Source organism: Rhea americana, unplaced genomic scaffold (assembly GCF_003343005.1).
Source record: "Rhea americana isolate MKP2758 unplaced genomic scaffold, rheAme1 scaffold_435, whole genome shotgun sequence".
Lineage (NCBI taxonomy): Eukaryota > Metazoa > Chordata > Aves > Rheiformes > Rheidae > Rhea > Rhea americana.
Genome location: NW_028186574.1, coordinates 260126 through 273507, shown reverse-complemented (window position 1 = coordinate 273507; position 13382 = coordinate 260126). Strand labels below are relative to the sequence as shown.

Genomic DNA, 13382 nt, shown 5'->3' with positions numbered 1-13382 from the left:
AGACTTCAGATAACACGGCTCTGCTGGGCATATCGGGTGCCTCCCCTCCCTGCCAATAACTTTGCCTCTGTAGTAAAACCACACGCAGGCTCAGCCCTGTGCTGGCCCAGCCCCTTATCACTGGGCCGTGTTGGATACTGGAGTGAGGGGGGTCCAGGCAGCACCCAGGTCTGCCGCAGGCAAAGTGTCTTAGAGACCCTGGCAGCCTCGCAACCATCCTGAACCTGGAGGAAACGGCTCCTCTCAGSGACCACAAAATCTTCACCTGGTCATTCCCACTGTGATAGCAGCTCCAGGAAGGACTCACCCCACGTCTGCCCCGTAGCCGTTCATCCTGCCAGGGGGGCGGCAGCAAGCAACCGAGATTGCTGCACCCCCAAAGCATAAACCACCCCAGGGAAAGCCCTTTTCACCCCCCAGGCTCCCCAAAAAGAAAGCAGAATGAGCTGTCCTTGTGCAGCAAGGCCCAGATTCAACTCTCCAAGCTTTGACCATCTGCAGATGGCCAAAAGTAGACAAGCATCTACTCCACTGTCTTGCTCCTCTTTGTCCAGGGGAGGGAGAGGGTGCCCCAGAGAGGAACTTGGTTCCAGTAGTTTCAGCTCTGATCAGGAGCCAGGTTAAAGTTAAGTGCTTGAACGAAATTGGTCCCATTGGCCCACTGTGCCAACAGGGAATTCCCAGAAGGTGAAAGACTGAATGAAGCAAACCCCACAGCTCCTAAATCCTGATCTGTGGCTCTGCCCGTGGTGGGCATTGCTCCAGGGAGACATACCAGGATAACAGAGCAGACTGGAGGCAGCAGGAAGATGATAACGCCCAATGTTTATCCAAGCTCCTGAGCATCCGAGGACACAGAGCAGCACAGACAAAGAACTCGGCCAGGACCGAAGCAGCATGCGATAGGGAATCTTTATTAACAGCCTTGTGACAAACTCTCAAACAAAAAAGCAGAAAACTTCAACCAGAGATACGATGCTAGGATACGGCTGAGCATGTAATACAGCAATTCTGTGCAGTTTGAGTTATTTGTTTAACATCTCTCTCCTCYTACTGCAGTAACAACCTAACTATTCCCCCGGCATGTTCAAGTTGAAGACATTTTGGCAGGAACAAGTAGTTATTGTAATGATGCATCAACAAAACATGCTTTTTTCCCTGTAGCTGTAGTAGAGACATCAGATATCACTAGTCATGCTTTGAAATACAGGGTGGTAAACAGAGAAGTCCAAGGATGGGGAATGTCATCTCCCATTTTAGTGTGTTACTTTAATTTTAAGCAATTTTAATCCCTTAAACATCAGGCTTCTTTTAGGGGGAGGGAATGACTGGCAGAACWTGTTTATGAATTATTTTGTTATAAAGAGCCTGAAAGTAGATCTGTCTGCATTGTCTTTGGTAAGATATTAGCTTCATTCAGAGGAGATTTGTTGAATTCCATTTCTGGGCCAATTTCCAAAGAAAATAAGGAGAAATCCAAAACAATTTCACAGTTTTCTTTCTGGAATATTTTAAGAAAACAAACCCAAAATAAAATCTTAACAAGGGCTGGCATTTTCCAAGGACCCCAAGGATATAAGGTATTACAAATCACATTCAGAGGGAGATAATCTTCTGGTCTCTTTTGCAAAACCACAGCAGAAATGCAGAAAAGCTTGCCATYCAAATAATTGCTTTGCCTTTCAAAGGGTGAAATTCAGTCCTGAGCAGGGGGTACCAAGCACACAAGTAACATATAAGCATTATCCCTCCCACTTCACTGGGGAAATTTCACCCTACAGGCTTGAACCTGCTCTCGGTGGAATGGTTCCCACCAAGTTCAACAGTGCAGGATCAAGCCTTAGGCATGATGTGGCAGGATCAGTACTCTGGTTTGTCTTATTCCAATTCATTCATCACTGCAGAAATTTTGCAGCCAATTTGTCCTATAAAAGACACCATCACTTTTCTTTGTATGGTTTCCCTCTCCCCATGTATTTGGGTACTGCTGATTTCGGTTCCTGTGGTTTATTTCCTGATGCTTCTCCTGGTGGACGAGGTTGTGGTCACAGTGTAGGACTTGGAGCCACCTCCAGAGGAAAAGCCAAGTGCTCCGCTGCCCATGCCTCCTCCTAGGCTAAGGCCGCCTCCAATTCCTCCTCCCAGAAATCCACTGGAGCTGGAATAGCCACCTCCACCACTGGAGCTGACCACAGCTACAGCACACAAAGAAGCAAACCAAGCATGAGCACTAGGGAACTTCAAAGCCAGCACTGCACCCTCACCAAAAGGGTGTTCTCAAATTACAGCAGTCAGATGAAAACTCTCTACAACCTCCCACGAAAGCCAGAGCCCCCATACCAATCCCTTATCACCATCTGGCCCAGAGTGTTTACTTCTGTGCTAAGTCAGATGCACTGAAAGATTGTACAGCCCACTCCCCTCTCCATCACTTAAGTCTGGCAGAGGGCCACTACCCGAAGCAATCAAGGGGATGAAAAGCAGAGTGACTGGCTTATAATGTCTCTGAGGTACCAGCATCTGTCCAATGTCCAGGCAAGAGGAGTGCTTAACATTTCCCAAGCCAGAAAGATACCCTCTAACACCACCTTCCCACTCCCTTCAGTTCCAGGCAATTACTTTTTCCCATTAGCACACTTTCCCCCCCCATATAAAAATATGAGGAAAGAAACAAAAGGATTATTATTTCCCCCAAGTTAAATTTTATACAGAAAATATAGGGTCAAAGTCAGTCACGGAATCAACAGCATCATCAATGCCTGACCCAGGGGCTCTCATTTAAGAGGGGGTTTAACTTTGCAGAAACCGAGGCAGGGCACCACAAGGCTCCGGCAGGCAGAGCCAGCTGGTCCCATCTGCATTCTAYTTCTACAGGCATATGGCTATGTGTAACTATCACAAATTACAAAAACAACTCACAGATGTTGACGTTGCCAACTCCGTCACCAGCCAACCTGTTGGAGAAGAAAAGCACAAAGGCAAGAAAAGGAAGAGGACAGGTTAKACTTTGTATTACTCAGTGTTCCCTTAGGGCCTCGGTTCTGAGGATGAAGACAATGGAGGTGAGTTGTTATTGCTGCTGTAAATAATTCAGACTAGATAAGTGTGCCATCCAGCGCTTTGTTCTAGCCCTACCTTTACAAGCTCTGTTATCCCCTGGGGGGAGTGCTGATAGAGTAACAGCAGCTCTGCCCTAATTCTATAGGGATTTTTTATTTTTTGCTTGCACGKTTTCATCAAAAGTATCCAATTTTCCCCAGAACTTTCCAGTTTGGCTCRTCTACCAAAAGAACTTTTCAGGGCCAAAAATCAGCTTTAAAATGCAAGATTTTATCTTCTGCATGCTCTTCAGAAAATGGGGCCCTTGTAATGTCCCCATAACGCAAGTGAAGGGAAATTCAGAATAGTGATGGGCTGGGTTTCCCACAGTTTTGTATTTATCACCTGCCTTCAAATTTATGTGCAAAGTGGCTAAGAAACACCATCATGTGGCTCTTGAAGTATAACCTGCTTCTGGCACCAAGGGAGATGGACCATGTAGACCAGAGGGCTGGATTCCCTTCAAAACAGCTCTGCAGTGTGCAGGGCTAGACCCCTCCTCAGGTAAAACCCACAGGCTGCCCTTACCTGCTCTCCTCTCCCTCCAGCARTTTCCTGTAGGTAGCRATCTCAATGTCCAGGGCCAGCTTGACATTCATGAGCTCCTGGTATTCCCGGAGCTGCCTAGCCATGTCCTGCTTTGCCTTCTGCAAAGCTGCCTCCAGCTCCTCCAGCTTTGCCTTGGCATCTTTGATGGCCAAGTCACCACGTTCCTCAGCTTCGGCAATGGCTGCCTCCAGCTTGGCACGCTGTGGAACAGTGCAGGGGATGTCAGTGGGCATCTTGCCTCCTCAGTGGAGGATTCTCCTGCCTACAGACTTCTGGTATCTACCGACTGCCCATCTCTATGGCTCTGTAGAGCACTGCAGTCACCTGCCCTAACTTAGACCCTGAGAAGTTCATGCCCTGTCTGGTCACCATAGCAGAGACAGAGATCAGCTTGCAAAGGAAGGTCATCTCATCGCAAGGTATGTTCTTCCAAAAGATGATTCAGCCCTAAACAGTCTGAATCACTCTCTGGTCTGACTTTCACCATCCATTTGATAAAGTGATAACCACTCCTGGAGAAAGCAAATAGAACTCCCATTTAGGTGAAAAATCCTTTCGTGCAYCCAGACACTGGGCTCCCTTCTGCAGAAAGGGAGCAGACATAGATCCAAGCAGCGTGTGGGCCCAAGGAACGTGTGTGGTTGGGTASGATGCTGCACACAGCCTGCCCTTTGGAAATGGCTCTGCAACGCTCCCCTTCTGCCCTCCCAGGTCCTGTGTGGATTCATTCTCTCCTACAGTTCAGCTCCCTCTCAGCACTACATTTTCCACAACACACTTAATTCCTATTGCAGAGCTGCCATGGTCCCATCCTTTAGTGTGTGCGTTGCAGCTATCCCCAAACTACTTCTAACAGATGCTGCGTTAAGCCCTGAGCCCTGATACGCTTCTTGTTACACACTCTGCTCTGCAGCAGGAAAACGAGGGAAGCTCCTCACCTGGGCTTTCGCATTCTCGATTTCACCCTGCAGCCTCTGGATCATGCGGTTTATCTCCGAGATCTCATTCTTCGTGTTGCGCAGGTCGTCTCCATGTTTCCCAGCAGTGACCTGCAGTGCCTCGTACTGTGACAGACAACAGTATCACCAAGGAGGATGGAGTCAGGCTAGCAGCCAGCGAGCCGGCTGCAATCTCTCCCCACTCATCACACACAGGATATGTGTAGTAACAGAAGCCGTTACCGCGCTTATCTCTCCTATAACTTACCTTGCTCTGGTACCAGGACTCAGCCTCCGCTCGGCTCCTGTTGGCAATCTCCTCGTACTGTGCTTTAACCTCTGCAATGATGCTGTCCAGGTCCAGGTTGCGACTGTTGTCCATGGACAGGACCACGGAGGTGTCAGAGATCTGGGCCTGCAGCTCATGAAGTTCCTGCCAGTTGCATTAAAACCAATACTATTAACCATTCACTTTTAAGGATCTCTCTTTTGGAAGCCAATTAAGAGAGAACCTGAGAAGAAAAGGAAAGGGAGGCAGCTGAGAAGAATTCATCAAAGCAATCATTAGTTAGAAGGAAATCCACTGAATCACATCGACCTCACAAAGTAACAAACAGCAGCAGAAATGGAGCTACCCCTTCTCAAATTCATCCACTGTTTGGCAAAAAGGTTAGTTTACCCAACTCTTAATACAAGATCTCAGCATGAAATGCTGGTCCAAGAAGCTTCAGCATCAGCTTCATGACAAAGTGAGAGCCAATCACCACCATTTCATCCAAGGACGCAATGTGTTTGGTTGCATGTGAGAACACACAGGACCTGCATTTGACTTGCTTATTCTCGCCTATGCAAGGAAGACTCACAGTCCCCCCACCTCCACTTTCATCTCTGGGAAGAGGATGTTAGTTTTCCCAGTCACTATTTGCTATTCTTCACCCATTGGTGATGCTACAGTGCAGCAGCCACAGAAAGCAAGGAGGACCTTACCGCTTCATAGAGAGACCTCAGGAAGTTAATCTCATCTGTCAGCGAATCCACCTTCGCCTCCAGCTCCACCTTGTTCATGTAGGCAGCATCCACATCCTAAAAAGGAGTGATAATCCATGACAATTGCAGTAGTTCAGATTACTAAACTCACACAGCCTTTGATGGCTTCAAAAGCAGCAATGAGCCCACCAAGTTCCCTAAGTCATCTTTGCCTAATGCCCCACCATGACCTAAAATCATCTGCCAGCGTACAAAACTGCTGCTATGCAGGGTCCGATACGTTCTAGAGGGTGCCCTCGGCCATATGCTGAGCCAGGCCTGCAAATCCATTGTCAGTTTGGAGAGCAAGGGGGGACATCTCCAAGATCCATGGGATCTGGTACTCTTTCCTAGGTCCCTGTACAGGCCTTAGTCCCTATACTGAGGCAACCCTCAGTCAGAAGCAAGAGCTGTAATTCTTTACCTGTGGTCTCTAGCCAGAGCTGTAGCAAAGGAGTGAAGGGGCAAAGGAGGTAGAAGGGTTACAAACACAGGCAAACAGATTTGATCAGGTCAAGCTAATATCTATGGCACTCACTTTCTTGAGTACCACAAACTCGTTCTCCGCTGTTGTGCGCTTGTTGATCTCGTCTTCGTATCTGCCAAGAAAGAAAGGGAGCAGTTTGATGTTATGTTTGATGTAAAGGAAGAAAATGTCACTATTAAGAGTTATCCCAATTTCCTCCTCTCTCTCCCTATTTCTCCTTATATACCTTCYCTCCTATTTCTCACTCCTATGATTTCCCCAAGCAAGCCAGCCATGGGCAGAGGTTTGCCARCCTTTGCAGCAAGTGTATTCTTTGCACAAGATGTGCTAGCTGCATCCCACAGATCCAGGGGGCTGTTTGGATGAGCTGTTGCCCGACAGCTGGCCTGGTCTATACTGCAGGACCACTAACCTGAAAAGCATTTCCCAAACTTGTCCTCACACATTCATTAAAAATCATTACACTTAAGTAGATTTCAGCTCCTTATCCTCACTCATAGACAACCTAGTCTATGTACAACCTGTACAACCTGCAGGTCTGTACTCTATATCCTGAGGCTCTCAGCTTTTGTACAAATCCAGAAGAGATGCAAATAGATTTAATAAATTCTTCTATGCTGATCAAAGCATTTGTTAATGYTATTGTCACTCTGCACTTCCATATTCCAGACATTTGAGAACCTTTTGCAGGTGGTGATCACATGTCACTGTGCTGGTAAGCGCTAAGTGCAATTATTTTCATTCTGCACAGAGCCGTTACGCTTCAAAGCCCCACCAACTTCTAATTTAGGCTGCAGCCATTCTTTGGGTGTTCACCTTTAGATGTAATGAACTAGATCCTCAGCAGATATAAATCACATTCCATTGAATTTATTGGAACCTCACTGATTTAGACCACTTTCAAGCCTGGATCTCACAGCCTGATTTTCAGCATTCTGAGTACTGCCAAGCTGCTGAAACGAACAGCAAGAATCCACTAAATGAATCCTGTCTGACAAACATCCAAGAAACAGGGAAAAAAATACAAATCACAGTACTTGAAACAGTGCTCCAGCCAGCCAAGTTGCCTTGAACCTTTCTTATTCAGATAGCAAAGTCGAGCAAGGGTCATTCCAACAGGAAACACTTTCTCTTGTCGTTTCGGAATTGCTGTTGCCAAAGCTACAACACAGCCCTGTTTATGTACACAGTYCCTGCATGACTAGCACTGTAATTCCTTGCCTTCTGAAGTGCAGGCTACTTTGATTTTAACAGTCTTCATGTAAACTCCCACTCTGCTCTGCACTGGAAGCTTGCTAYGCTAACATGAACGGATGTTGTCCCTTTGAGGTCAATGCAACTGCACCTTTTGCTATTGTAGACTAATATATGATCTGGAAGCTCATGACCGTATTGCATACGTGCAGTCTGCAGCATAGCACAGGAGAGAATCAGAGTCTATTCTCCAGAGTGGATAATCAGAATTTGATGAAAAGCTGGAATCGTTCTAGAACGGTCTGTCAAACTCATTTCCTGGGGAAGTCTCTACTGAGCCAGCCAACAAACTGGCAAATTGCTCAATATTCTCCACTAACTCTCAAGGTGCCCCAGAAAGGCCAGCACGCTATCGCACTTTGGCATGCCTGGAGCCAAGCCACGTGGACCGTGCGTGCGGAAACGGCACATTCCCACCCTTGCTTACTTTGAACCACRCCCTTAGTCAATCTAGGTACTGAATCAGGGACCGAATCTGATCCTTGGGAGCTTTGTGCAAACATAGAGTAAATCTTCCCCCTACTCTAGAAGTCAATAGTGAATTACTGTGTAAAATGGGTGTGTGCAAGACAAGCAACAGACCCATAAAAGCCTAGATGTGTTTTTGGCATTCAATTTAGGAGACTAGAATTTCTTCATACTCAATGGGGGAGAAGCAGTTTCCAAACTTCCGTTACTGAATCTTTGCTCCCTCCTGCTGCACTAGGACTTTAGGCTCCCAAATCTTACCTGCTTTCCCTTCCCTCACTAGTAAAGGGCTTAACTTTCCAGCACAGACCCTTAAGCTGGAGGAATAAAAAAGCACCTGTGCACCTTTCTTTACATTCCCCTGCATAGGGCCATGACTTCTCTGGGTGCAAACCAGCCCCTTGCTGTCGCTTTGCAGAAAAGCAAGGTGGACTTAACACCAGCTGCAGATGAGCAAACAGTAGAGACAACTGAACAGGATTGGGGGAAACATCATTCCCACGCACTTACTTGGGAATTACTGYGTATTGACTTTCCCTTAACACACCCAGGGAATTATCAGATCTGTTTGTTTTCAGTTCCTGTCTGATCCAGTTTGCCAGCTCTCCCCCCTACTTTTTTTTAAGCATTCCTCTGTACAGGTGGGTTGGGCACAGGTAGGGACAAAGGCTACTTTCTTCATGGGACTCCTCCCAAGTGACAWGCTTTGAATAGGAAAGCTATGATTTCAACAGAAAAGCCCCTTAAAAACTGCAGGTCACCTGCTCCATTACCTACACRCTGAACAAGCTCTGACCTGCAGAGCTCCCAAGTTGTCCCTACAGACCTGAATAAGCATGTGGGAACTCAAAGCACAAAGCCATCCAGGAGGAGGCTTCACTGCAAAGTCGAGAGGAAGGAGCCACTGTAAACCATGAGGGAACGAGCTGTCAGGAAAAAGCAACTACTGTACTGCATGCAGCCTTCTACACTTGGGGTGAGATTCACCTCTCCCAAAGGACCATCTAAAAGTTGGATGTGGCCAGTTTGAGTGGAACAGGTGGCCCAACAGTGAAAGATGAGCTCAATGATGATTCAATTCACCTTTCAATGACTAGAAGAATCCAGGCAGCTTCCCTGAACTACACATCTAACTCATGGCTGGCAAAGATCTTCCTCACTAGCAGAAAAGTGGGGGATATCTTTGCCAAGCTACCAACCAATTTGTCAGCTCACTGCACCGTTAGATAGGAAGCTTATACATTACTTGTTCTTGAAATCCTCAACAAGATCCTGCATGTTCTTCAGTTCACCCTCCAAACGCCCTTTGTCATTCAACAACCCATCCAGCTGACGCCGCAGGTTATTGATGTATGCCTCAAACATGGGAGCAATGTTACTCCGGGCAGTCTTCTGGTCCTGGAGGAGGCTCCATTTGGTCTCCAGCATTTTGTTTTGCTGCTCCAGGAACCGGACCTGAAAACCAACCATGGGGTCACTTGTGAAAGTGTGAGGAAGGGTTGCTAACACATCCCCCAAGAAAATGACATTAGAGTTTGACTCCTGGGGAAGGATGGGCTGGGGAAGGTATCTGAAGAATTCAGTTTGCTCAAAAGAAGCATCTAGATACTGGAGAGTGATAAAGACCATGCAGGAGGACTGTTTGCTTCTCTGGGGCTCAGCTTGTGACAGGTGAGGCTTTGTATTTAATTAAAGATAAGCAAATTCTGCTTGCATGACACTTGAGAAGAGCCATCCAAGGACTTCAAAGCCAGCCAATTACATGAACTCCAGGTCCAAATTCCTGGCATTTTGAGGATGCCTGAGTTCAATCTTGCAGCACAGGACATAAGATGAATTGGTTCTAAAGAGCAAAGCCACAGAGGTGCAGGTCAGGGAAAACAAACACAGTAAATCCTGATTTACATCAAGATCTGTGAAATCTGTTCTACTGGGTCAATTCCTCTCCAAAAAGCCCCCCCCCCMCCGAATTTGGCAGTGTTGTCCTTGGGTTCAGATTTGATCTTTAAAGCCTGCACCCATTTTAAGATCAATACCAGCCAAACAACAGGGGAGCAAAGCTGGCCTAAAAGGGGCAAAATCCTTCGTTGAAGGCAACACAAGCAGGGCTTTAATAAGAGTTATCAGACTGGAGMAGGTAAAATGCACCACGCTCTTGAGGACCCTGTCCTGACCCCACCTGTGTCATTGAGAATCTCCCACTGAGCTACGTGAGCTGTGGGTCAGGCCTGCCTTTCAGAAGCACCCACAGAGCCATCAGCTTTTCCAATACCTCACCTTGTCAATGAAGGAGGCAAATCTGTTGTTGAGGGTCTTAATCTGCTCCTTTTCCTCTTTCCGCACCCGCTGGATGTTGGGATCGATCTCCACATTCAGGGGTGTCAGGAGACTCTGGTTGATGATGACCTCCTGAATGCCCGCGGGGCCGACCCCCATGCCGAGTCCACCGCCATGGCTGTATCCAGAGCGAAAGCTATAGGAGCTGCCACCTCCACCGAGGGAGATCCGCTTGTTGGCGGAGCCGAGGTTATAGAGGCTGGAGCTGCCAAAGCCACCTGCCCTGCCAAAGCCAGCACCCCCTCCTCCACGAGTCGAGGAGACGGTGCTGACCCGCACTTGGCTGATCCCTGGCATGGCTGCGGAGCGAGAGCTGAAGCTCACAGAGCGGGACATGACTGCTCCGGGGATGTTTTCTGTATCCCTCACCCTTAAAAAGCTTGGGGAAGCCGTGCTGGAGACCCAGAGAATGAGCGAGTTCTCCCAACTCGTTTCTCCTTTTATCYGTTAGGAGAGCTGGGCTTGGCCGGAGGGCAAAAGAAGGATCGTTTTACTGCCTCGGAGAGCTGGGCGTGCCTGGCAGCCTTCCCACCCTCCGTCAATCTGCTGAACTCCGGTGAGCGAGAAGGGAAGGGCCAGGGAAGGGGGACCCGGCACAGCTGGCGGGCGCCGTCCCCGCGCTCCGACCGGGCTTTGCTCTGCGCCTCCCTTGGCCTCCGTCGCCTGTGCGGCCGAGGGACACGAAGCACAGATGCTCCTGCCCTCACCYGCTCCGGGGGTCCCTTGCCAGGGAATTAAAACGGGATGGGCCTGATCCCCACTTTCTCATGGCCTCTCCATTCCTCCCTGCTTCAATAAAAGGATTTTAAAGTGAGAAAAGGGAATACGCACTGATTTTTAAGTCTTCACTGCAGAGCAGGCAGCTCCCCCCGCAAAAGCAGAAAGCAGATAAGAGGCATCAGCTTCAGGTCCAGCCCATTTAACACAAACCAAAGCCAGCCGCAGCCTCAGACACACATACCATTTTCCACCGGCAGAGCCCAGCTTTGCCATAGCTTTTGCTTTCTCTTTCCTGCTAGCACTACAGGGTGTTTTAGGTGGGTTGCACCCTGCATGTGGAAATACCCAGTGAGCCAGTCCAGACTCCAAAGGAGACAGGTCAGGTTGCTGCCTAAACTTCTGGGCGCCTACGCAGAAGAGGCAGAGAGACAAAGGACATTTTCAAGCACTTTCTGYATTTTTGAATAGCTGCAAAAGGATGGTTCTCTTTGCTATCAGATCATAAGCCCTGCCATGAGATTTCAAAGTCTGGCCTGGACTCAGAAGGCAATCTAGCCAAGGAAAACACGGTCCTGCCGTTAGACAAATCACCATAAAGTCAAAGCTGTCCTCAGCAGCCTTGGAGGGAACACTGTAAGGGAACTGAACCTCATCTTGATTTGCATTACCAAGAGTCAGATCCATGAAAAGCAATTTTCTAATCTTAATTACCACTGATTGCAGGTGAGAATGAGTCTATCTTCCATTCAGAGTTTGAGCTTTCTGCTCTGTATCAGTCACAACCTAGTTAAAGTAGTAGGGACTGAAAAAGTCTAATTTACTGTGCTTCTTGGGTCTGCCCCAGCCACTGCAGTGCAGCTGTTAATCAGCATAGAGGATCTAAACTGGCTACAATCCCTCCCGAATTTACTGTTTAAATCCAGTTTCGAGTCAGGTTAAGTCAGGATTCAGCAGTTCAAGGATGTCCCAGGCAGAGTTTCCTTGTGTTGCCGAGATGCCATGGTAACACTGCATAGTTTCACAACCGGATGGGCTAACAAATGCCTCCAAGCCCAGGCGAATGTCCCCTAGGGTTTCAGGTTTGGTAACACAGAAGACAGTGTGAACCGGTTAAACACCTTCTTGGGGAAGCAAATGCTTTGACACTGTGAATATTCTGCTTGGCGTCACAACAGCTAGCCCTGCACACCTGAGAACAGCCCAACATTGGGCACCAATGCTCACTAACATGATGGAAGAGTCACCAACAAGAAATTGCTCTGTAAATTCTCCAGTGAGCACACCAAATCCTCAACTCCAGTCCAGAAAGTGCTAAAACATCAAATACAACCACGTCCCAGTGGAAGAAAACTGCAGGCAAGCAAGGTTATGTGCTAAGAACGTGTTATTACGCTGATCAATATCACTCCGGTGTTTCCTCACCCTGCCGTCCATCTCCCCTGGGCTATCTCTTACCGTGTGTTTAGTTTGCAGTGTTTGGATTGAAAGCTTGCTGGGATAGGGAGTGCCCTTAGGTTTTGTGTTTGCACAGAGCAGTCCCAGTTTGTGATTACCGCTCCAAAGTGCTTTGGMAGTGAGTCATTAAAATTAATCAATGTCTTAACTACAAGCAGTGTTTTGGTGGTCTCCTGAGTGGGGTATTGCAAAAGCGCTGCGAGCTGGAATTCATGGGATCTTCCGAGAATGACACTGCAAAGCTGTTCTCAGAAAGAGCACCCAAACGCAGGTGGCACTTCCACCAATGTAGACGGACACACAATTGCCGCCTTCAAGATTTTTTCCTGTGCCGTGACGACAGCTTCCCCCTTTCAGGTTCTGGCTGATCTAAGCCTCATAAGAGTTTCCAGTCTACCAACATTTCTTATGAATATAGCAAGACTGGTCTCCTTAAGCTTCAATGAGAGCAAACACGTTCTCCAGGTGTCAATAACGTGCTCTAGGAAGACTCGAACGTGAGGCGCGTCAAGACAAAGTGGTTATCTAATATAAAGGATTATCGATTTTCTCAGCCCTACTTCCTAGGTAGCTCAGGCTATAAAACTCAGTGCAGTGGCACATCCCTTCAGGCTCGTATCTTGATTTACAGGAAAGCAACTTTTCTAGAAAGGCAACTGTTGGTCACCTGAAGGTTGCCAGAAGATGAGGAAATCCATCTCTTTTGCTGCTCATTTCTTCCAAGGGTTGGTCATAATGGACCTTATGTCTYACCTCCCAAGAGCTTAATAAAGTTCTCTTGGGCCTGATACGATTTCTCTGTTAAGTCATTGCTGTCTTGGCCTTAATGTTGGATAAACCGAACAGATTGAGGTCTGCCCATCTCAACAGGAAGCGGCTTTTTGGAGACCTCTAATTGCCCGTCATGTTAGCTGGAGCCCCCAAAAGGCACTGCTCTAGACCCAGAAATATTCAGGTAACGGCATAAAACCACCTATCAGGGCTCCCAAGGGCTCCTTGTGCCCCCAAAGGAGCCGCTGCCTCAGCAGTTGCCCCCCGCCACGCCTGGC

General features: G+C 47.9%; 1 protein-coding gene across 1 annotated transcript; it reads right to left on the bottom strand.

The window, feature by feature from the left end:
• Positions 1-898: 898 nt before the first annotated feature.
• Positions 899-10708, bottom strand: LOC146589765 (keratin, type II cytoskeletal cochleal). Its single transcript, XM_085315700.1, has 9 exons — positions 10099-10708; positions 9068-9276; positions 6151-6211; positions 5574-5669; positions 4855-5019; positions 4587-4712; positions 3628-3848; positions 2920-2954; positions 899-2195 (listed from the first exon to the last, which is right to left on the bottom strand). The coding sequence occupies exons 1-9, from the start codon at positions 10492-10494 to the stop codon at positions 2008-2010; spliced, it is 1497 nt and encodes a 498-aa protein (XP_085171826.1). The 5' UTR covers positions 10495-10708; the 3' UTR covers positions 899-2007.
• Between the last annotated feature and the right edge of the window lie 2674 nt (positions 10709-13382).